Source organism: Quercus suber, unplaced genomic scaffold (genome assembly GCF_002906115.3).
Source record: "Quercus suber isolate HL8 unplaced genomic scaffold, Cork oak 2.0 scaffold_920, whole genome shotgun sequence".
NCBI classification, from domain to species: domain Eukaryota; kingdom Viridiplantae; phylum Streptophyta; class Magnoliopsida; order Fagales; family Fagaceae; genus Quercus; species Quercus suber.
In genome coordinates this window covers 102433-127855 of record NW_027070343.1, presented here as the reverse complement: position 1 = coordinate 127855, position 25423 = coordinate 102433, and the positions used below count along the sequence as shown (strand labels likewise).

The following is a 25423-nucleotide window of genomic DNA, read 5'->3' as shown; positions in this document are numbered from 1 at the left end:
GATGTTTGTCGTGCGCAAATCTAGATTTGGCAATGTAAGTAGAAAACAACACTTGGCCAACATAATCCTTATTTGCTTACGTATCCCTTTGGTAGTGTTAAAACGCTCTAGATTATGGCTCTCTTGACTACATTTTAAAAGAAGAAATGACCAAAAAAAGAGGGGAGAATAAAAGCAGCTCTAAAACTGAGAATTTTGAAAAGAAGTAGCCAAGTTCTTTTTTAGTGAGCATGTTACCGTTCCAAGGTCTTGTTCTTACTTCCCTGTTTCAAGCTACATGGTCTTTTGTTTGTTTCAATAGAGTACGTTTAACCATAATATTGACATAATAAGCTAATTTATATGAAAGAGAGTCTGTCCCTAGATATGTGATCCTGCTATATTATTACAAGGTCTTGCTCTTACATCCCTGGCTCAATCGGCATGGTCTTTTGTTTGTTTCTGTTGTATATTTACCCTTAATATTGACAATAAGAAGCTAATTTATATGGTAGAGAGTCTGTCTATCCCAAGATATGTGATCTTGCTATTTTATCATATCTTTAGAGTGTAAGAGATTTATATACATAAGGAATGCTATTATCTCTTGCTTAGATGGGTTCAATCTCATGTTTTTTGTTCATTGGCTATGGATCAACTAGTTTAGCTGCCCAAATGTTGTGTTTCTGTTAGTACTTTTGTGTTCTTTATCCTAAAGAAATATGCTATGGTTTCACGAAACTTGTTTGGTTGAAGCAGAAGAATTTAAAGGCATATATAGCTGTTAGTTTGTGAGCTACATCAAAATTGTTTCCTGAACTTTCGTTTGGTTGGACAAGAAAAATTTAGGGGCGTGTACATTTTTTAGCTTGTCAAATACATTTGCATTGAGACAGGCATCGGTGGGAGTTTATATTAACTTACAAGTATTTTTAATGATGCATGCAAACATCTCTGTTTTATGTTAACAATCCATGAAATAGAATGCTTATGGTACTATATTTGACCTCTTGCATGGAAATCCAATAGTCATCCTTGTTCTTGCACACACTTTAAAATTGGTTCTATCTGCACATTCTTGCTTTCACCATCTTGATTTTTTGAACTTGATACAGTACTTCTGGTTCTTAAACTCTCCATCTCTAATCTTTATCAGATACTACTATAAACTGTTGCACTTTTCCCAATTGTTTCGATAGAATATATATCTGGATCTATTCAAAAGTGCATTTCACCAAAACTGAGTTTACATTGTCTGCTTTATGGCCAACTAAAGCAGAAAAGTGTACTTTTGAGTGAAAAATTCTATGTCGGCTCCTATTTATGTTATTGGTTATATTTTATTCCCTACCAGATTAAAACTGGACTTTCTGTAATCCCCATAGCAATATGGCAGATTTAGCTAGTTGGCAGAGTTCTGTAATACAGGATGCTAGTTTATGAACTTATTCTCTCAAAAAATTGACTAATCCCATCCTCACAATTTATTTTGATTTTCAAGTATCAATTGGACAACTATGATGTTAAGAACAATAGAGGTGGGTTGTTTTTGAATTGTTTAGGGCCAGCCAAAGCACAAAATAGTGTCTGGTAAGTGGTAACTAGCTTCTATGTAGGCATGTTCCAGTAAGTACTTTGATATGATAGGAAACACGAAATATTTGTGCTTGACCTTTTATCCTTTTGTAATCCCCTTGATAGAGTGGTGTGTTAAGTCTACTTAGTCTAGTTGACGGTTTTTAAGTTTAGAAAGAACTTTAGCAACAAAATCAACTTGCTTGCCTAGAATGATGTCATTTGATGCCAATGGAGAGAAATTCGGATCACACTACCACTTGCTGTTGGAGATGGCTTGCAAGTGGAACATCTTGAATTGTACAAGGAAAATTTGGCTTTGATTGCATATGGTCACTTCGACCACTGAGGATTGTTTGGGTAATGAGATAGTATGGTCTGCATGAATCATAATCTTAGAGTAAACTTCTTTTTTTGTGCAATTGGAAAATGTTCTAGTCTTTTTTCGGTTGCACCAGGCATGGTGTACTTTTGGTTCAGAAAGGTCCCTGCTTAGGTTGCAGAAAAGTTCAAATTTATCACACTCTCATGTATTTACCTGACTTGGCCTATCATAACATAAATGAAAAGGAGAATTTGTGAAAAACTAGATAACTATTCTGTGTGAATAGTTAATTAAGCCTTGCTTGGAAAAGGGTTGTGGCGGTTTGGATGTGAAACCAATTGTTTATGGTGTCAGGTTATAGCTACCGAGTATGGAGAGACTAGTGGAGGCTAGTGCACTAGAGTTGGTATAGGTTCGGAGGGGTGTGGAATGTGGAAGAATATTAGAGAAGGCGCAGAGAGTTTCTTTGGTCATGTGTTGTATGTGGTAGGAGAGGGTCTTTGTATTCGATTCTGGTATGACCTTTGGTGTGGACACATTCCCTTAAAAGATCTTTACCCTGATCTTTTTTCTTCTGCTTTGAGTAAAGACGCTTGGATTTTTAAGTTGATTACTATTACATCAGACGGTGGTAGTAGGAGTTGGAATATTCAATTCCACCGAGCTCCTGATGATTGGGAGGTGGAGAGAGTGGATGCTTTTTACGAGCATGTTTATTCCAAAATGCCAAGGGGTGTGGGGTTTGATAGTTTGTTTTGGAAGTCAAGCACGAATGGTGTTTTTGACGAGCACTCGTTTTATAATTCCTTTTTTGCTCCTCCTACCATTTCTTTCCCTTGGAAGTGTATTTGGAGTTCTAAGGTACCCAGAAGAGTTTCTTTCTTTTTATGGACAGCAGATCGAGATAGTATTCTTACCATCGATAACCTTGTAAAAAGGAACCTGCCCTTGGTTAATTGGTGTTTTTTGTGCTGCTATTATGGAGAAACTGTGGATCATTTTTTACTTCATTGTAAGTTCGCAAATGCCTTTTGGAGTGAAGTTTTTTTTTTTTTTTTTGGTATACAGTGGGTGATGCCAAGGATGGTTGTTTCTCTTCTTTGTGCATGGGAGAATTATTTAGGGATATTCAGACGGTGGTAGTAGGAGTTGGAATATTCAATTCCACCGAGCTCCTGATGATTGGGAGGTGGAGAGAGTGGATGCTTTTTACGAGCATGTTTATTCCAAAATGCCAAGGGGTGTGGGGTTTGATAGTTTGTTTTGGAAGTCAAGCACGAATGGTGTTTTTGACGAGCACTCGTTTTATAATTCCTTTTTTGCTCCTCCTACCATTTCTTTCCCTTGGAAGTGTATTTGGAGTTCTAAGGTACCCAGAAGAGTTTCTTTCTTTTTATGGACAGCAGATCGAGATAGTATTCTTACCATCGATAACCTTGTAAAAAGGAACCTGCCCTTGGTTAATTGGTGTTTTTTGTGCTGCTATTATGGAGAAACTGTGGATCATTTTTTACTTCATTGTAAGTTCGCAAATGCCTTTTGGAGTGAAGTTTTTTTTTTTTTTTTTGGTATACAGTGGGTGATGCCAAGGATGGTTGTTTCTCTTCTTTGTGCATGGGAGAATTATTTAGGGATACACTCTTCTTCGATTTGGAATATGGTGTCAGCTTGTTTGATGTGGCTAATTTGGAGGGAATGAAATACTTGCACTTTTGAGAATGTTGAGAAATATGTGGATCTTTTGAAGTCTCTACGAGTTGGGACATTGTTTGGGTGGTCTCGTATATGGGGTTTTGCGCAATATATTTCCATATTTCTATTTCTTTGTGATTTTGTTTTTTGTATTTGTTTCAAGTACAGTTTGTTCATCATCGTGAACATGATGTACTATTTTATTAATGAAATATCTATTACCTAAAAAAAAAAAAAAAAACTATTCTGTGTGTATAGACTTATTGGATCTGAAAACTCTACATGAGAAGGTCTTGGTATTGTGGCTTTTCCAACTATGCTTGCTACTTTTGTGGAGAGGATTGCATTATTGGATGTAGAAAATATGCTATTTGGATAAGAAGTGTCATTATTTACAACTCAAGCTGTGATTGAGTAATGCTGAAATCTCCTTTCCTTTTCCAAAAGGCATGAAAGTAATGGTCTGATGGGGAAGGGTAAAATTATCCATGATTTATATAATTTTTTAATGCTTGTGGTTTTTTATTTTTTTTTTAATATAATAAGATTTAAACTTATAATAGTTGAGTGAAATGGTACCCACATGACATGACTATTGTTATGTTATTACTTATTACTTTAAAAGAAAATTTTGTGAACTAACTTTCTGCTTAAAGCTTGATTTGTATCCTAGGTTAACATTATCCTTTTGTGGTTGTTATATATTTCTGTGTGGATGGTTGTCTTGCACAAACCTAGATTTGGCAATGTCAACAAAAAAACGATACTTGGCCAACATAATCCTTACTTGCTTATTTAGCTTGAAAGAATCAAACTCTACTTTACCCTTGTATTAATTTCTGCTGTTTAAACGAGTCTTGGTTGGTTCCTTTGGGCTTTTGAAGTTCCAAGATCTTTTCAACAATTTTTTTTTCCTACTCTATTACATTATTAACCTTTTTGCTTTTAGTTTGTATCTCGTATATGTTTTAAGTCAAAAGCCTAAATCTACAATGTTCTGTTGTGTTTTGCCTTTAGCAATAACAAAAGTCTTGCTGAATTGGTATCTTACGTCACGTTACTGATTCCTATCTCTAAACCTAAGGAATTTATTATACTTTTATCTTATTATTATGTTGATCAGTAAAATATGAATTCCCATATCTAAAATAATCAAATATACGACTAATTTGGCCAAATGGATAATATATTTTCTTACCAATGTACTAGTTGTGCGACTTTTCCTCACTTTGTATATTTCACAATAGGGTTACCAAGAGGAAGCAACATATGATTCTCACACTTGCTTATTTCACAAAAATGTTACCAAATATAATTTATCCCCACAAAAGAAAAATATATGTTCTACTCTATCCCACCCATCTCTTCCTTCTTCTTTTTTGAATCTTCAATAGCCAAACCATCTTTAGAGATGGTGTGAGTAATTTGGATTTCCTAGTGTTGCCATTTTGTGAATTAGGGGTTCATTTGAATAGATTTAACATTAATTTGGATGGGGGAGTTCCAATTATGTTAGTAAGAGATTTTGGGTAGGGGTCCACGGGTCGGGCCGAATCGGGTTTGTGCCCAACCCGGACTCGACTCGACATTATCAGGTGGGGAAGATTTCGACTCGCCGGAAGTTTCAGATCAACTGGGTCAGGTCGTATCGGTTTTCGGGTGTGAATAAGTTGGTTTCGGGTTTTTCGATTTGCCAGTTTTTGATCAAAATTTGGCCGAATCTAACGAGAGTTGGGTGAGATTCCTTTGGATCTATGAAAATTTGGCCGAGTTGGAGTGGGGCTTACTAGAGTTTTGGCCGAGTTTGAGTAGATCTAGGTTGGATTTGCCGAAATTAAGCATATCTGAGTAAGGAAGAGACTAGATCTTGGACGGATTTGAGTTGATCTGTGTGAAGGAAGCCCAAACATGGCTGGATCGGAGCTGAGAAGTGCCAGATTGTTGCCGGATCTAGGTGATTTTTGTCGCTCTTTGAGTTTTTGTCGGGTGACTCAGGTTTTTGAGGATGAAACCCGCCACTCGACCCATCGGAGTCAAGTCTTGACAGATTGAGACCCGTCACCGACCCGTCGGAGGTGTCAGCCCGGCCGTGACAGGTCGGGTTGGTTGGTTCTGGCGGGTCTTTGGTTTGCATGGACACTCCTAATTTTGGGTATATTATTGTGTTGATGGAACACTAATTGAACAATTTTGTTTTATTGATAAACAAAAAAAGGTATTGTGTCCACAATGTTTTCACAACACTTTTACAACAAATCTTATGTGGTTAGTTATTATTGTTTCTAATTTGAACTCATTACTGAAATTATTTTTCTACTTACTAATAACAGTCAATAACAACCTGTCACTTAAGATTTGTTGTGAAAGTTTTTTGTGAAAATGTTATGAACATAGTATTTCTATAAAAAAAAAAAAAATCCAAATTAGCATCCATATGTTTTGAGTTGATAATGTTATGAACATAGTATTTCTATAAAAAAAAAAAAAATCCAAATTAGCATCCATATGTTTTGAGTTGAGAATTTACATCAGTTTAGGCTAATGGTTTTGGAGAGGAGAGGTCAAAGGTGGCAAGCTACTTCGAAGAGTGTATATATATATATGTATGTATGTATGTATATGTATATGTATATATTCGGCCAAAATATAATTAATATACTATTTTTTTTTTCATACAACCCTGTTGGGTTTATTCCTGTCTGGAAGTATAAGTTGAACTATAAGGCCTAGGACAGAATGGCCTATTTGGTACACCATCAAAGTATTGGATATATTTTTACAATTTACTTTATGATTAAGCAAAAGGAACAACATACAGATCTAAATATAAGCAATAACACAAATAGATATGATTGGCAAAAACAAAATATAATATATAAGAAGAAATTTGCAAATAATTAAAAACATACAGACCAAATGTGTGAAAGATGAATGATTTAGAGCAAGTCTTGTGTTTGACACAATCTGCTTAAAGTAGATTTCGCCCCTCACACAATCACTGTGGTGCTTTGAGACTCATGGATGTCTACTTCCTAGGATAAAATGATCTACAGTATGAAAACGAAGCATACAAGGTCGTGCTCTGCGAACTACTTAATGTCTCTTTCTCTCTCTTTGACACAAAATGAAAATGCACGAAATATTCTCACCGGAAGAGTTTTTTGAAAAGTCATTTTTATGAATGAGGAACTATGAAAAACTATACGTTATTGAATAGACACTTTGTTTCAGTAATAACTGCTATGCACAGACTAACTGACTCAAAAATTAAAATAATAAAATATTATTATTTGGACAAGTAGGCTCAGTCCACATATGCCAAAAGCCTAACTCAATGTCCGGCCTATGAGCATATAAACTCATATATTATCTCTTTCCTTTTTTATGTGGGACTCAAGATTTTCATCACTTTTAATAACATCTTCAAGTGAACATATAAAACATCAATTTCTTATTCACTCTATGCTATTTTTCCAACACAAAGTTCATGAATTATTGTTGTTATTTGTAGTGTCACAAGTTAAAGCTCAAGCCCAAAGAAGAATTGGGTAATGGCCCAATGAGCCCAATACAATAAATTTATAGAGAGTGGGTTAAAGAGCTAGGTTCAGACAAGGTTACTAAGGGCTAGTATGGCTTCAACCAACGATTACGTAAGAATTACACATATAAGACTGGATAAATGTCAGATCTGAGGAGGACATTCTTTGTATAAATCAATATCAATGCTTACAAGTACCAGTTTGATTACAATTCTGAGTCTCCTTTTTTCCTCCCATTTTTCGTGAGAACCTCTCTTGTTATTTATAGCCTCCTACAAACAATTTTTACCCTACACTTGTCAATAATCCACTTGGCCATTTGAGTACCTGTCCCATCAGCCACCTTCTCTGGCCTTTCTGTGAGTTGCGGTGGTCAAGAAAACACTGTTTAGGGGTCTACTTCACATAAATACGGCTAGAAAAGTAGTTGCTATGTATTTAATGTGGTAGCAGCAGCCTTTCCCTTAGATATTTCTGGGTTCTTATCTCTTCTACATGTGTGTAAGGATCTTCCCTGCCGTGAAAATCTTCTGCAAGGTTCCCTAAAGTGCTGGAATACAGGGCCGGTTAGTATTTAATCCTATCTGAGAATGAGCTTCTCCTCGGACCATTTCCCCCCACTCCATCTTTTATAATTCTGGACTTGAGGCTTCTCTTAATTACTCACCCTCCTCGGACACATCATATCCCAGATATAGCCCAAGGCCCAGTGTACGATCATGGGCTTTTACTCCCACATTATTAATTTATCTTTAATTAATCTCATGAAAATAATATTAGTTTACTTCTTAATTATAAATGATTCCACATGTTTTTTTATTTTTATTTTTATTTTTATATATATTAAATGAATTGATTCTCTCGTAATACTTATTGGTTATTAATAAAGATCATAAAAATATTATCTTTCAAAAAATATATATTAATGTGAAGCTTAAAATATATATATATATATATTTTTGCTTGTGCTTAAAATATTATTAAGCACTAGCAAAATGTAAACATCATTTACAAGAGCTACCTCAATTATACATAGGTAATCTTCTATCTAATTTTCATAATTCAAAATGTCTTTAGGTAGTGTTTGGATGACAACATTTGGATTTAGATTTGAAATTCATTGATTTAAATGCCTTGTTTGTGTCTTTTTAAACAATGTAGGATTTGAAATTAATTGTTCGAAATTCCATTGTTTGGATACCTAAATTTAGATTCAGATTTGAGATCAATACAATTTATTTTTTAATTATTATTATTTTTAATCCTTCTACATTTTAATTTTAAATACATGAGGTAGTATTGATAATCCAGTTAACAAGATGATGACTAAATATCTTTAGTCATAGCCTACTAAAAAAAAACCCACAATTTTTGTGAATTTAGATTTAGTAGAAAGAGGGAAACAGAGAAGTTAAAGAGAAAGATAAGAGTTAAGAAAGACAAACTATAAGTTGTCACGAGAAAGAGAGAGAAGAAGAAGCTTGTGGCATTGTGAGGAAGAGAGAGAAGCACGAGCCTAAGTAGAGAGAAAGAGGAGAGTACATGAAAGATTTCAGAAATTATACTGTATTTGAGGGTATTTGAAATCCATGAATTTTGGCATATCAAATTTTAGTTGGATTTGGAATCAAATCCAAATCCAATTCTTTTAATTTATTTAAATAAAAAATTTGGATTTCAAGCCCCTCAAATTCAAATACATCGCCAAATTCATGACATTCAAATAGACCATTAGTATATTAAGCTAAAATATGTGGCGGTATTTTCTTTGTAGCTTGGTACGAGAAAAACACACTCAAGCGACCTTGGAACATAAAGCTTTGGGCCTGGAAGCACAAAAATGGGCCCAAAAAATACCAAACATAAAAACAAACGTGCCTGAAAAATAAAATAACAAGTTCAAAAGAAAAAAACAAAGCTAACCCGCAGCAGTAAAAAAAAAAAAAAAAAAAAAAAAAAAAAGGAAATTTAGAATGTTAAGAGTGCCTGATGGTGCTATGTCAATAGAGAGATTTCAGACATGTCTTGCATTATTCAAGGGAATCTGGCTTTCCTTACATTTGGACAAAGTGAACAACGTGGTGGCTACCAGTACTCCATCTGGGTGATGAGGGAGTATGGCGTGCTTGAGTCTTGGAATAAAATTTTTGTTGTACCACTTGAGAGATTAGCTGTTTGCATTGCCTTCACTATGTGTGGTTCACTTTTGACTTCCTGCTTCAGGACCAACAATCAAGAACAGAAGTTTGTTTTAGTTGACACTGAAACTCTACATGGGAAGGATTTTGATATCCAACAACCTTTATGTGTAGCTACCTTCATGGAGAGCCTTGCTTTACTTGATGGAGCAAACATGGTGTCTTACTAAGTGGATGGTGGCATGCATATTATAAGTGAAGTCCCTAGTGGTATGGACTATGGATGAAGTTTCCTTTAGTAGTAGGCACAATAGTATTGCAAAAAGCTTGATTTTTGTCCCAGGTTTACAATATCCTTTTGTGGCTATTATAGTATTATATATTAGTATATGATATTTCTCTGTGGATGTTTGTCGTGCACAAATCTAGATTTGGCATTGTAAGTAGAAAACAATACTTGGCCAACATAATCCTTATTTGCTTACGTGTCCCTTTGGTAGTGTTAAAAAGATCTAGATTATGGCTCTCTTGCCTACACTTTGAAAGAAGAAATGACCAAAAAAGAGGAGAGAATAAAAGCAGCTCTAAAACTGAGAATTTTGAAAAGAAGTAGCCAAGTGCTTTTTTAGTGAGCATGTTACCATTCCAAGGTCTTGTTCTTACTTCCCTGTCTCAAGCTACAAGGTCTTTTGTTTGCTTCAGTAGTACATTTAACCATAATATTGGCAATAATAAGCTAATTTATATGAAAGAGAGTCTGTCCCTAGATATGTGATCCTGCTATATTATTACAAGGTCTTGTTCTTACTTCCCTGGCTCAAGCGGCATTGTCTTTTGTTTGTTTCTGCAGTATATTTACCCTTAATTTTGACAATAAGAAGCTAATTTATATGACAGAGAGTCTGTCCCAAGATATGTGATCCTGCTATTTTATCATATCTTTAGAGTCTCAGAGATTTATATATGTAAGGAATGCTATTATCTCATGCTTAGATGGGTTCAATCACATGTTTTTTGTTCATTGGATGTGGATCAACTAGTTTAGCTGCCTAAATGTTGTGTTTCTGTTAGTACTTTTGTGTTCATTTTCCTAAAGAAATATGCCATGGTTTTGCTAAACTTGTTTGGTTGAAGCGGAAGAATTTAAAGGGATATATAGCTGTTAGGTTGTGAGCTACATCAAGTGTGTTTCCTGAACTTTTGTTTGGTTGGACAAGAAGAATTTAGGGGTGTGTACAGTTGTTAGCTTGTCAAATCCATTGGCATTGAGACAGACATCAGTGGGAGTTTAAATTAACTTACAAGTATTTTTAATGATGCATGCAAACATCTCTATTTAAGTTAACAATCCATGAAATAGAATACTTATGGTACCATATTTGACCTCTTACATGGAAATCCAATTGTCATCCTTTTTCTTGCACACACTCTAAAATTGGTTCTATCTACACATTCTTGTTTTCACCATCTTGATTTTTTGAACTTGATACAGTACTTCCGATTCTTAAACTCTCCATCTCTAATCTCTATTGGATACTGCTATCAACTGTTGCACTTTTCCCAATTGTTTTGATAGAATATATATCTGGATCTATTCAAATGTGCATTTCACCAAAACTGAGTTTACATTGTCTGCTTTATGGCCAACTAAAGCAGAAAAGTGTACTTTTGAGTGAACAATTCTATATGGGCTCCTATTTATGTTATTGGTTATATTTTATTTCCTACTAGATTAAAATTGGACTTTCTGTAATCCCCATAACAATGTGGCCGATTGTGCTAATTGGTGGAGTTCTTGAACACAGGTTGCTACTTTAATGAACTTATTCTCTCAAAAAATTGACTAATCCCATCCTCACCATTTATTTTGATTTTCAAGTATCAATTGGACAACTATGATATTAAGAACAATAGAGGTGGGTTGTTTTTTGAGTTGTTTATGGCAAGCCAAAGCATGAAACAGTGTCTGGGAAGTGGTAACTAGGTTCTATGTAGGCATTTTTGAGTAAGTACTTTGATATGATATGAAACTCAAAATATTTGTTCTTGACCTTTTATCCTTTTGTAATCCCCTTGATAGAGTGGTGCGTTAGTCTAGTTGATGGTGTTTAAGTTACTTTAGCAACAAAATCAGCTTACTTTCCTAGAATGATGTCATTTGATGCCAATGGATAGAAATTCGGAGAGATAGCACTTCCTGCAGAAATTATTCAGCCATCCCATTGGATCACACTACCTCTTGCTGTTGTAGATGACTTGCAAGTGGAACATCTTGAATTGTACAAGGGAATTTGGCTTTGATTGTTTGGGTGAGCTATGCATTGTTTGGGTGATGAGATAGTTTGGTCTGCATGAATCATAATCATAGAGTAAGCATCCTTTTTTGTGCAATTGGAAAATGTTCTAGACTTTTTCTGGTTGCCCCAGGCTTGGTGTACTTTTGGTTCAAAGAGCAGGTCCCTACTTAGGTTGGCAAGAAAAATTTAAATTTATCACTCTCTCATGTATCTTCCTGACTTATTGGGCTGATCATAACACAAATGAAAAGGAGAATTTGCGAAAAATTGGATAATTATTATGTGTATCAACTTATTGGATCCTGAAACTCTACTGAGAAGGATCTTGGTATTCTAGCTTTTCCAGCTTTGCCTGCTACTTTTGTGGAGAGGATTGCGTTACTTGATGTAGAAAATATGCTATTTGGATAAGAAGTGTCATTATTTGCAACTCAAGCTGTGACTGAGGAATACTGAATGCTCCTTTTCTTTTGCAGAAGGCATGAAAGTAATGGTCTAATGTGGAAGGGAAAAATTATCCATGGCTTAATATGAGATTTAAGAATTGTGATCTTGCATGTCACTGTGATACTTATATATTTGTTTTAAAAATGGTCTTAATTTAGATTAAAATACATTTTTTTACAAGTATGAATAATTTTAATTTAGATTTAATTACTACTTTCTACTTGCAGGATCAATAAACTCAACATTTTGTTTATGCTTGTTTATGTACTATTATTTTCTTTTGAACTTATTAAAATCATGAAAATTCTTGAGAGAATTGGTCAAATTTCTTTAGATATCTTTTAACCAATTTTGTTTGTTTTTAGAAATTTATTTGTTATTTTTAATAATATATAATTAATTATAACATTATCATGGTTCTACTTTGGTTAAAAGCTAGTTTGGCCCTAAAACCTTGAATTTATTTTTTTTTTTTTTTTTTTTTTTTTTTTTTTTTTTTTTTTTTTTTTTTTTTTTTTCCTAAACAGTTTGGGTTTTTAACCATTGGTTGCAATCTTGCATAAAAACAGATTTAGCAAACATTTTACCTTGGGTGTATGCAGTTGCCTTGGAGAATAGGAAAATTATTTAATTTCAATGGAGTTCATGAATTTTTGTAGACAATAAATCATCGAAATATTTCAAGAATCAAAGACACCTCAATAAGATGCTTACATGGTATGCTTCTTATATGGAATACATGGTATGCTTCTTATATGGAATAGACCTGCTGTGTTGTTAAACATAACTCTGGTGCTTCTAATCGAGTTGCTAATTCTCTATTTCGTAGGACTACTTTACTAGTTACCGTGAGTAATGAAGTTGTTGGTATTAAATGTTTGGAGAAATTAAATGAAGCTAACAAATCTGGTGCTTCTAATCAAGTTACTAATGGCAACTAGTGGTGTTGAAGATCGAGTTTGGATTGGGTTTACTAGGATGAAGGCTGAAACAACCAAATGGGATGAATAAAGAATTTTGAAGGTTAAAAAAAAAAATCTGATTACGCACATAAGGCATGTGATAAGGCTAGGGATGCTATATAATTATCCTCTATGTTTATAGGTCATCTTGCTCTTGGTATTTTACTTTTAAATTTTTATATGTTAATAGTTGGGGCTGAGGTATTTGAACTTGAATGTCTCAATTAAAAACTCCAAAGTGATGTCATTTGAACTATAAAACTCTAGACATCTTGCTATTGATTTCAAGATTTAAAAAAAAAAAAAAAATGCAAGCTCTAGCTCTATGATTGGCACAATTGTGAAATTTTTGCTAGTAAGATATGTAATTTTTTGAAAGTATCTTGCTTTGACAGAAGACTGAAAGGCCAAGCTTGGTGTAATTGTCTTTTCTTGGATTTACAAATTACTTAGCTCTTGTAAGGGGAATCTCTGCTCACGAATGTATCTAGGGGTAGATTGAAGATGGTCCCAAGTTCTTTAATTTCACTCAAACTCTGTTTAGCCATACAATAAAATAAAATTGCCGGTTTAAGTTTTAACTCCTTAAAAAAAGGGTTTGATGCCCATATCCAAATCAGAATCTTGCCAAAATTTCCTTCTTTTTAAACTAATCTCTGATATGTGCAAATTACAATCATAGTAGAAGTTTGTTCATACCATGAATCTTTTTTAGATGAATATAAGGAGTCGTCTTTAAAGTTACAAATATCTTAAATTCGTTAGCAGATCAAACACTTTCAGAGCACAACTCTTTATAAAGATCTTAAGATCCTTACTACTTTACCCTCTCTTTTCTTCTCTTCCGCTTGAAAAATGTTCCGAAAGAGAGAACCTCCGATCCTCCAACAGAAGAACTATGTCCCACATGACATTGTACTCAACATCTTGACTAGGCTACCAGTTAAATCACTCTTAAGATTTAGGTGCATTTGCAAATCCTACTACTCATCAATCACCACACCCAATTTCATCTCTTCCCACCTTAATAATACCAATAACAACAAAGATCATGGTTATCTCATACACATGCCGTGGATTACAAGTCTGAGGCAAATCTGTACGGTCACTTTCGACTGAACGTTTGATAGGATTTTTGACATAGGAACTCCCTTTGATTTTCCTTCTGGGCGTGCCAAAATAGTCGGTTCCTACAATGGCTTATTGTGTCTTGCTGATATTGAAAGTACTACCACTTTTGGTAATGTTATATATTTGTGGAATCCCAGCATTAGAAAATTCAAGAGGTTGCCCAAACCTTGCTTAGGACAATTAGATTCTGTTACACTTGGATTTGCATATCATTCTGAGAATAATGACTACAAGGTTGTGAGGATTTCAATTTCTCATTCTGTGCCTCCGTCTGAAATTGAGGTGTACACATTAAGTTCAGATTCATGGAGAAGGATTGAAATGCCGTTGAGAAGCAATATTAAATTCTATGATAATAATTATTTTTTGCCAATCCCATTGGTTAGTGGAGCTTTGCACTGGATGGCAGGTTTCATAGATGAAGAAGAAAAGCACTCTAGTGAAATGATTATGTGCTTTGATGTCAATTGTGAGAAATTCAGGAATCTGGAAATGCCTGATGGTTCTATGAGCGTACCCTCCTTTCAAATATGTCTTGCATCATTCAAGGGGAAACTAGCTGTCATTACATATGGGGAGAGTGAACAATACTACCAGTACACCATATGGGTTATGAGGGAGTATGGTGTGCACGAGTCTTGGCATAAACCTTTTGTTCTACCATTTGGAGGAAGAGTAGCTATTTGCATTGGCTTCACTGAGAATGGTTCTCTTCTGATTTGCAGAAGAAATGATCAATTGGAGAACAAGAAGTATAAGTTTGTGTTAGTTGACAATGAAACTCTACGCGAGAAGGATTTTGATATTCAACATGCTTCATGTGTAGGAACTTTCATGGAGAGCCTTGCTTTGCTTGATGGAGCAAACATGGTGTCTTATTAAGGGGATGGTGGCGTGCATATTTGAAGTAAAGTCATTAGAGGTATGGATGAAGTGAAACCCTTGCTATTCCTTTTCCTTTAGCCGTGGGCATGATAGTACTACAAAATGCTTGATTTTTATACTAAGTTTAATTATCCTTTTGTGGCTATTATATATTAATATTTGATTTTTCTATGTGGATGGCTGTTGTGCACTTACCTAGATCTGGCAATGTCAACAAAAACAATATTTGGCCAACATAATCCTTTTTTTACTTGTATCCCTCTGGTAGTTTTAAAGAGCTAGATTAGAGCTCTCCTCACCACAATATAAAATAAGAAATGAGCTTGTTACCATTCTGTGGGCATGTTCTTACTTCCATGATTCAAGCTACATGGTCTTTTGTTTGTTTCTGTGGTACGTTCAACCTTAATATTGGCAGTTAGAAGCTAATTTATTAAAGGAAGTTGCAAAAGCTCCTATCTTGATGTTAAAAATACCATCCTCCCATTAACTTATGAACTCTATAACATCACTTCAGTAGTAGCATTCTTCTTCCTGCAATCAGCTTATGCCAGATATCTCGATCATAAATCAAATACAGTTACTAACTGCTGCACTTTTCCCAATTTTTTGATGGAATATACCTCTGGATCTATTCAAATGTGCATTGCACCAAAAATTGAGTTTTCATTGTCTTTTTTATGGCCAACCAAAGCACAAAATAGTATTTGGTACAGCTTTTGAGCAAAAATATTTCTGTCAGCTCCTATTTATATTATTGATTATCTTATTTCCTACAAGAGTAAAATTGGATGTTCCTTGTGCTTTACCCATTTAGTCTTTCTGAAATTCCCATGACAATGTGGCAGATTGTGTTAGTTGGTAGAGTTTTATAACACAGGATGCTAATTTTATAAACTGATTCTCTTAAAATATTCACTAATCCCATCCTCACCATTATTTTGATAGTCAAGTATCAGTTGGACAACTATGATGTTAAGAACAATAGAGGTTATTTTTCATTTTTTTATGGCAAGCCGAAGCAGAACATAGTGTCTGGTAAGTGGTAACTAGCTCCTATGTAGGCATGTTTGAATAAGTACTTTAATATGATAATAAATTCAAAATTATTTGTGCTTTCCCTTTTGTAATCCTCTTGATAGAGTGGTGGGTTAAGTCTACTTAGTCTAGTTGATGGTTTGTAAGTTTAGAAAACAATTAGCAACAACATCAACCTGCTTGAATAAATGATGTCATTTGATGCCAATATAGAGAAATTCGGAGAGATAGCACTCCCTGCAGGAATTAATCAGTGAACCTATTGGATCACATCACACTACCACTTGCTGTTGGAGATGAATCGCAGTTGGAACATCTTGAAGTGTACAAGGGAAATTTGGCTTGATTGCATACTGTCACTTCAAACACTCAGGATTTTTGGGTGATGAGTTAGTATAGTTTGCATGAATCATGCAGTAAACATTTTTATTTTTTTGGTGCAATTGGAAAATGTTCTAGCTTTTTATGGGTTACACCGGGCATGGAACTTTTGGTTCAAAAGGTCCCTGCTTAGGCTGGCGAGAAAAATTTGAATTTTTCATTTTCTTTCATACATTCACCTCACTTGGGCCATTATAATACAATTGAAACAGAGAATTTGTGCCAAAAAAAAAAAAATGGTAAATTTTTCTGTGTATAAACTCATTGGATCCTGAAACTCTACATAGGAAGGATCTTGGTATTCTAGGTTTTCCAACTATGCCTGCTACTTTTATGGAGAAAATATGCTTTTGAATAAGTGGCATAATTGGTGAAAGTATAGGATTTTGCAATGCAAGCAGTAATTGAAAAATGTTGAATGCTTGATTGGGGTGGGAGTCTAGTGGTCAAGCACTTTGTCCGCCTTGCCTTAATGCTTGGGTTCAAGTCGTGCGGGACACATTAGTGCCTAGGTGGCGGGGTATCTAGCTTAAGGGTTTAACTTGTCATAGTGGAAAGGGACTTACTCCTAGGATTCCACCTTTTTCATCCAATCAAAAAAAAAAAAAATGCTACTTTTCTTTTGTGGCCTTTTATTTTGACATTTGATGTCAATGTAGAGAAGTTCGGAATGATGGAAACGCCTTTTGCTGTCATACGCTCTAATTTGTGTCCTCGAGTGTTCAAAGGAAAACTGGCTTTGACAGAAAAGGGAGACCCCTTATTTTTTAATGTGTGGGTGATGAAGGAGTATGGTATCCATCAATCTTGGACTAAACTTTTTGTTGTTCCTTTCCACAGAGTTGAAAGATTCAATGGCTATTCCGACAACGGTTTACTTATAGTTGAAAAAAGTTATGACATCTTCTCTGCCAATGGTGAAGTAGAACGGATGGATCTTAAGCGTATCTCGATTGACATCGAGACCCTACATGAAAAAGATGTTGGTGGTATCCAAGATTTTCTTCGAAGTGGGACTAATTTCATGGAGAGCCTTGTTTTACTTGACAGAACAGATATGGTAACTGTACGGCTGTAACAGAGAAACTGCGACGCTTTTATTAGTAAACGGTGGTTTCTAGATAAGAAGTCATGGTATATTGGTATGGTAGAAGTAAAACTGTTGTTATTTTGTTTCCTTTCCTTATGGTGGGCATTATTGTTTTGCTAAAAAGGCTTATTTGTGTAACTTTAATGCCTACGGCTATATTTTAAAAGAGTTTTTGATATATGTTTTTGAATTTTGTTGGAAACATAAACATGCTTGGGAAACATATTCTTCTTATTCTTCTTCGCTTGTATTAGGTATTAATCATTTTTGTTGTTACATATTTGATTTAGTTGGTAACGTGGCTTGCTAAAGGTTGAAGTCCTTAGTTGTTTCCGAGTCTTAGTGGTTGGTTTATTTCAAATTATATTATTTGGTTCCACAATATTAGAGATAAGGAGCTGGGTTTAACTGCTGCATGAATTTTCAATACAGTAGTCTCTGTTCTTCCTTTTGCCTTCAAAATAGATAACGGTAATCCATTGTACACACCTGCTTGTTACAAAGAACTAGATTAGAACTCCCTAGCCTTAAACAAGAAAGAGAAATGGAAAGAAGCTCACAATGGGAGAACATTCAAAAAAGATTTGCTAAGTGCTGATTTCCACAATATCTAAATCAAGTTGGTGATGAAAGCTTATTAATTTTGGGTTGCATTGGGCATGGAACTTTTGGTTCAAAAGGTCCCTGCTTTGGCTGGCCAGAAAATTCGAAATTTTCATTTTCTTTCATGCATTCACCTCACTTGGCCCATTATAATACGATTGAAACAGAGAATTTGTGAAAAAAAAATGGTGAATTTTCTGTGTATAGACTTGTTGGATCCTGAATTTCTACATGGGAAGGATCTTGGTATTCTAAGTTTTCCAACTACGCCAGCTACTTTTGTGGAGAGGATTGTGTTAATTGATAAAGAAAATATGCTTTTGAATAAGAAATGCTTTTGAATAAGAAGTGGCATAATTGGTGGAATTAAAGGATTTTGCAATGCAAGCAATGATTGAGAAATGTTTAATGCTTGACCTTGAGGTGGGAGTCTAGTGGTCAAGCATTTCGTCCGCCTCACCTTAGAACCTGGGTTCAAGTCGTGCTAACAGATTAATACCAAGGTGGTAGGGCTATCTCGCATGAGGGTTTAACTTGTCACGGTGAAAAGTGACTTGCTACAAGGATTCCACCTTTTTCATGCAATTCAAAAAAAAAAAAAACTCATTTTCTTTTGCAACAAGCATGAAAGTAATGGTTTAATGTAGTAGAGTAAATTTATTGGTGATTTATTTCATCCTTGGTGCTTGTGTTGCTATTTTTATAGTATTGCTGTTTTTATAGTATTGGTATTTTTTTGTTTAAAAAATGAACGAACATAAGCTAATAACCTTGTAATTTAACTAGCAACTTCCTAGTTATTTTGAGCCCAAATCATACGCCATGAGCCTTGTAGCTCAACTAGTGTTTTGGTTGAGTTAGAACCTCTTTTCGATCACGGAAGTTATTGCATTTTTTAACACATCAATTATCAATAATTTGTTCAATATGACTTCAATTAGGACCATGTTAAAAATATATTATAATGATTGATATGAAGCACCCGTCACCCAAAAGATATTCATTGAAGACGTACACTAGTACGGGAAAGAAAAGTAGCTGTTTCTTTCTTTGTCGGTTTTTCCTTGGTTTATTTACTCACTTCCTGCAATTAACTCATGTTCAAAGAAATCTTTTCTGACAGCAGTGCAATACATTTGTAATCGTTTGGTTTGTAAAAGTTTTATGGTATAAAACAACTTATAAAGATTACAACTTTGGGTGCATAATGTAGAATCAAATTAGAAAAAGAAACCAATCGTACACTCATCATGTATGGGTACTTTGTGAAAATATTACCAATTGAAAAACACTGCCAGCTTCTGCTGGTTTGATTTTTTACAATTATATTTCTACTACTTTCTACTACTCTATGCTACTTGTGTTACAAAGGATAGCATAATGTAATTGAATGAATCTGAATCAAACTGTGAGAACCAAAAGAAAATTGTCAACCCTCAAATTCTTCAGGAAAGAAATCAATGTCTCTAGGTGGACCTGTCTTAAGTTTTTCTTGTAAATCCAAATTCTTGGGCAGTACAAGTTCAGTTTCCTGGCCTGCCAATGAAAAATATCTCTCCAGTACCATCTGCAGCCACAAAAGGTAGAAAAGGAATGGGGGCAAAATAACACACTTTGTTAAGTAGAAAAGAGTAGATGATTAAAAACTGAAAGGAACCAAATATAAATTTTGTTCCATACCATGGCAGCATATGCATCAATTTTGCTTTGCCGAGTAGACCTGCTGAGGCCCCTGAAAATAAGTTATATCACAGATTTACAGTATTCATTAGTACAAGCATTTTCACCATCTTTTTCAATGATATAATTATAACCTATGCCCTAGACATTGAGTATTATGCCTTCAAAATTAGACAATGATCCAAATAACTAGGCATATCAACCAATATACTTGAGACAAGACATTGTATCTTTCATCAGGTGTAAAGCACAGAACCAAGAAAATAAGCATATTGAATTTGGAAACAGCTGCAACAACGCCAATCTTTTTTATATATATCAAACTTCCCTTTCTTGTAAATATATTGCTTCAAATCAAACGAAACATAGCAAATCCTTAAAATATCAAGGATAATTACTACTTTTATTCAATGTATTTCACCAAATAGCTCATGATGCAGATTTAACAAGGAATTATATGGTATTTGGGGTCTAGAGAAATGAATTCATCCATTGTGTTCCATTTAGCTTATGAAAAAGGATTCATAATGTTATAAAACTTAAACAATTCAACAGCTTTTCACGAAGTATGACCTAGTATATTCATTTCAGTGAATGTGGTTATGCCTCTACATCACACTCACAAATGCCATGAAGAACATAATAAACCAATAGCTGTACAACTCCAAAAAAAGAAAAGAAAAAAAAAGAAGATAAATGATAAGACTATTTAACAACTCTAGCTTCTTGGCAAAGACATGCTAATATAACCAAAGCAGAAGAATAATAAAAGAGCAACCACAATTACCTATAACTGGTATCCAATCCTAAAAGCATGAAAAAAGGAAAAAGAGAGAAAATATTACATGCAAATCATGCGATCTGTTGCTTCTGTTGTTGTCCCATGTTCATCTTGCAGGTATACTCTCCAACCCCTGAATATTAATTTTGGGATCACCAATCCACATCTAAAGTTCAAAACGCTAATGAAGTAGTAATTGAAAAATGAAAGAAAGCAAAACTAAAGAGTTTTGAAGTGGAAGAAAAAATTCAGATAATTGACAACCTGTTCTTGTATTCACAGGGATAATACTATTCTTTTACATTACAAGTCCTTAAATACTCAAAACATTCAAAGAATCAACAGACAAATATCAGATAACATAATAGGATACAGAGAAACTTTTGGCAGTACATTATCTTCGGGATTCTTCTTGCCATTCAGTGTTTTTGATTCCTTGTCAACAATATGTGGGTCATCCTTAATAAAAACATCCCTAAGAAAGTAATAAGTACACAAACTACACCTATTTATCCAGAAAAAAATAAATTTGCACAAGTAATAGTAATTAGAAGAAATAAACCAAGGCAGATAGAGAGTTGATAAATCATTCAGAAATCTAGTTTCTGATGCAAGAGACACCAGTCAATTCCCAACTAAGGCAGAATACACAGAATCATAAATCCATCTATACAGATTTTAACCTGGCCATGATCATTATCGTCGTTACTCTCACATGGATTTTATTACATTATTAAACAACATAAACATTACACTACCTCAATGTATATATATTTATGTATGTATGTATGTATGTATACCTCTCGGCAGCTCGAGCAGCAAATCTTCCGGCAACACTACGAACTTTGTTTGACTGAGGTGTCTCCTTTCCATCACTTGATTTAGGAAGCCCAATTATAAATTCGTCCGCTTCCTACATTTTTTTCCCCTCAAACCATAAATAAATATAAACACATACATATTATGTACGAAACACGTACGGTATGACATGGCAACACGAGCAATTTTTAAAAATTATAACATAACACAGTATGTCACTCCAAATGAAGTGTACATTTAGTAGCAGACTAGCAGTACCTCTTGTTGTGCAATCTGAAGAAGCTGAAGCTCCAGTTTTTGTCCTCGTAATTCCAGAACCTAAGATTCAAAAATACTGCCCATTTCTTAGTTTCATTATCCTTAACAAAAAAAAGAAAAAGAAAAAAAAAGACAAGGTATCTGAAGAGAAATACAAAACATTACAGTTAGAGGCCGTATTGAGAAGCCTTTGCTGAGTGCGAGGCCAGTGCGGGACATTCCCAAATCTACCCCTAGACTGAACCCACCTCTCCAATTGGGGTCTCTTTTCCGGTGGAGGGCATTAGGGGGAAGTTGCTGTAGAGAAATCGCCCTTAGCGTGGGAGTATACTTACGGGTTTTGGTAGAGGATAGTGGCAGAGAAGCAGGGGTATTTAGCGGTTTATGAATGGTTAGATTTGGAGAGAGAAAGTGTGGTTGTAAAGGTCCTACTCCTACTCCTAATTGTTGCTGCCAAGCCATCTCCGCGCTGTGTAGAGTCTGTAGTGTGTTATCTGAGTGACCGACGAGAGAGAGAGAGAGATTACGAAGCTGCCAAACGCATCGTTTCGATTTTTTCTTTTTTATTATTTTATTTTAAATTTTTTATTGAAGCATAGTTTGGATTTTTTTTTTTTTTTTAAAGAAAAAATCTTGCATTGTGTAAGTCTTACATATTGTGGTATAGACGGGCGTTCACCAAAATCGCATCACCGCACCTAAATTGACAAAATCCACTAGTGTAATCACACTAAACTTAATAAATAAATATATTTATTTTATACTAAATATATTAATATTATTTGAAGATAAGTCATTTCATACTTAAAAGCTTTTTAAGCTACTCTTATAAGAGACTAATTTGTTCGTCAAGTAATCAACCTAAGTGGCATCATAGCTCATGTACAGAAGTCGCTGTTGCATTTCATGGCTGCATTCTTGCTAATAATGGGAATTACCTATATAACATTTGAAAATGGTCAAATGACAACATGGAAAACATTTCATAAATAACTTATTGTTAATAGGTATAGAGAGGGGAGTTCTGTAAGTCATCAGTGGAATTAGAGTCAGCATCTCATTGAAAACGGAATATAGCTCTATGTTAAAACTAAAAGTAAAGTTTCAATCATTCTCTTTCTATAAAACATTATAAAAACTATAAGTAGTTTACCTCGGTTTCAAATAGATATTACTTGAAGAAACAACTACTTTGAATCATTATCCAAAAGAGAAGCGACATAAAAAAACTAAAATAAGATGAAGTTCCTCAAACATATTTCAGCATCAATGTCCAAGTTCAGCTCTATGTATAGCAACCAATTAGTCACTCCAGTTGAAAGCACAATGTTTGAAAGAATCTGCCAAGTATCATACTCACTTACAATTTTCATCCACCTCCCTAGATCACTAAACTATACATCTACCTACGTTAACTTCAATATTGAATACAAAGCAGAGCCAAAATGTCTCATAAGAAAATGCATACAATAAAGAGCCTTGAAGACAATAATATGAACAATCTCATTTATTCTAAAAAAAAAACCCTTTGAATATTCTTTCCTAGTCCATTAGCAACAGAAAACTATTGAAGCTGTTATTATTAACCATAAAAAAAAAAAAAAAAAAAAAATAAAACTATTGAATGTGTAAAAAAAAATTAGCCTACATATTAATATAGTTTTATACCTTAGCTTTCCTAGCCCATTAGTACTTGGCTGACGAACACAATCAAAACCAAACTCGAACTATGCTTAATGTCAAAATACTATCTTTATAAGCCATGCGTCCAAACCCACTATCTTTATCAAAAGGAAAAAAGAAAAAAGAAAAAAAAGGCTTCTTGGGTTTGAAAGATTTGAGGTGAAGAAGGTTTGTCAGTTTGTGGGCTTGAAAGGGTGTGATGGAGCACACACAGACCTTTTATTCTAGACTTCTAGTTGCTTTGGTTGTTAATGGCTACTGTTGAGACAACCATTATTCTTCTTTAAGTTATTGGTATAAGCAAAAGTTTTAATTTACGAAATCTCCCAAAATTTCCAAAATAGAAGAAATTGTATGATTTACGCACAAAAACCCATAAAATCTAAAAATATATAGGAAAAAAAAAAAAATAAGAGAGAGATATGGAATCCGATTAAGTAACAAACCTCGAAAAATTCTGAACTATTATCGTCTTCATCTGCACCACAAATATTTCAGTGAAGAGAAGGGCTTGGACGAAGAGAATGCCTGTCTGATTTAGAGAATGAGCAAAGTCAGCAACCGGTTCCAAACCAAACGTAAACACCGTTAGTCATCTTCTTTGAGTTTGTCGGTCATGGGCAATGCACATGAGTTAGGGACACCTGTCACACTCACAGCTTGCCACCTAACTCTGTTTCCAGCCAGCACTGTAATAGAGTCTGCAGCAAGTACTTTCCCGTCTGTTTATATTTTATGTGAAATAGTGGGTAGATTTTGAAAATTAGTAGAGTGAAAAGGCATAATTGTACGGTATTTTAAAACTTAAATGTGACACAAATTTATGTAGTCACAAGACACAAGAAGAAGCAGTCAACTAAAAGTCAAATGAAGATAAATTTATAGATTTATTTTAATTTTGATAGGTAGGCACCTTTCATATTATATATAGATCTCTATTTTCATTTTGATAGTAGCATCGATTGGATTCGTAACTAAAACAAAGGAAAATTCTTGTTTAATATTGTGTAAATCTTACATTGTAGAATATTGGTAGTATTCACCAAACTGCTCAAATTGCATTACGGCCCCTAAATGGACTAAAACCACTAATGTAATCCCACCCCACTTATATATAAATTTATTTATTTTATGCGTAAGTTGCAACTCCAAAAAAAAAAAATGTGAGATACAAGGGAGATTCTATGAAAAGACCATTGGTGAATATATATAAGTTTTGAAATTTTGATAATAGATTTAGTTGGAGTAGAATTTAAATTTATGAAGTTTGGATGCATATTGCATGTTTTGTTAAAACACTTATTGCTATTTCATGTAAAGAAATTGATAAGAACAAATAAGTTGTTGTTTCTATCAACTGAAACTTAGATGCATGTTACATGTTTTGTTAAAACAATTATTGTTACTTTATTTAATGAAATTGATAAGAACAAATAAGTTGTTGTCTCTATTAAGTATAAAAAAACTTAGATACTTGTTGCATGTGTTTTTAAAATAGTTATTGTTACTTTATCTAAAGAAATTTATAAGAATAAATAAGTTATTGTCTCTATCAATTGAAATTTAGATGTATGTTTCATGTTTGGTAACAATTATTGTTATTTTATCTAAAGAAATTGATAAGAACAATAGGTTGTTGTTTCTATCAACTGAAACTTAGATGCATGTTACATGTTTTGGTAAAAACAATTCTTGTTATTTTATTTAAAGAAAATAATTTGTTCTCTTTATCAACTGGAACTTAGATGCATGTTGCATGTTTTGTTAAAACATTTATTGTTACTTTATCTAAAAAATTGATAAGAACAAATAAATTGTTGTCTCTATCAACTGAAACTTAAATGCGGGTTGCATGTTTTGGTAAAACACTTATTGTTATTTTATCCAAAGAAATTGATTAGAAATAGGTTATTGTTTCTATTAATTGAAACTTAGATGCATGTTACATGTTTTGGTAAAATGCTTATTGTTATTTTATTTAAAGAAATTATTTTTATCCAAAATATTGTTGTAATTTGGTGAAGTCACTTAGTACAACTACGGCTTCTAAACCTAACTTTTATTATATAGTACTAATATTATTCCCATGTGATGCACACGGCTTGATAAAAATTCAT

General features: G+C 34.0%; 2 protein-coding genes across 2 annotated transcripts; one reads left to right on the top strand and one right to left on the bottom strand.

Annotated features, from left to right (window-relative positions):
• The first annotated feature begins 9133 nt into the window (after nt 1-9133).
• Nucleotides 9134-23702, top strand: LOC112037456 (uncharacterized). Its single transcript, XM_065768316.1, has 5 exons — nt 9134-9469; nt 10983-11056; nt 14088-14960; nt 17233-17381; nt 23608-23702. Exons 1-5 carry the CDS (start codon nt 9134-9136, stop codon nt 23700-23702), a joined length of 1527 nt encoding a protein of 508 aa, XP_065624388.1.
• On the bottom strand, nt 19306-22148 carry LOC112037434 (uncharacterized). The gene is made up of 6 exons (XM_065768321.1): nt 21789-22148; nt 21624-21683; nt 21347-21459; nt 20611-20679; nt 19766-19817; nt 19306-19652 (listed from the first exon to the last, which is right to left on the bottom strand). The coding sequence occupies exons 1-6, from the start codon at nt 22083-22085 to the stop codon at nt 19515-19517; spliced, it is 729 nt and encodes a 242-aa protein (XP_065624393.1). The 5' UTR covers nt 22086-22148; the 3' UTR covers nt 19306-19514.
• Nucleotides 23703-25423: the final 1721 nt, after the last annotated feature.

Excerpts from the sequence above, each read along its gene's own strand:
- LOC112037456 (XM_065768316.1), top strand. The coding sequence starts at position 9,134 with ATGTCTTGCATTATTCAAGGGAATCTGGCTTTCCTTACATTTGGACAA. Across the intron at positions 14,961-17,232 it reads CTTGATGGAGCAAACATGGT|AGTTGAAAGATTCAATGGCT; the intron begins GTCTTATTAAGG and ends TCCTTTCCACAG. Across the intron at positions 17,382-23,607 it reads ACATGAAAAAGATGTTGGTG|CAAAAGTTTTAATTTACGAA; the intron begins GTATCCAAGATT and ends TATTGGTATAAG.
- LOC112037434 (XM_065768321.1), bottom strand. The coding sequence starts at position 22,085 with ATGGCTTGGCAGCAACAATTAGGAGTAGGAGTAGGACCTTTACAACCA. Across the intron at positions 20,680-21,346 it reads GCTGCTCGAGCTGCCGAGAG|GGGTTGGAGAGTATACCTGC; the intron begins GTATACATACAT and ends ATTAATATTCAG. Across the intron at positions 19,818-20,610 it reads ACAGATCGCATGATTTGCAT|GGGCCTCAGCAGGTCTACTC; the intron begins GTAATATTTTCT and ends ACTTATTTTCAG.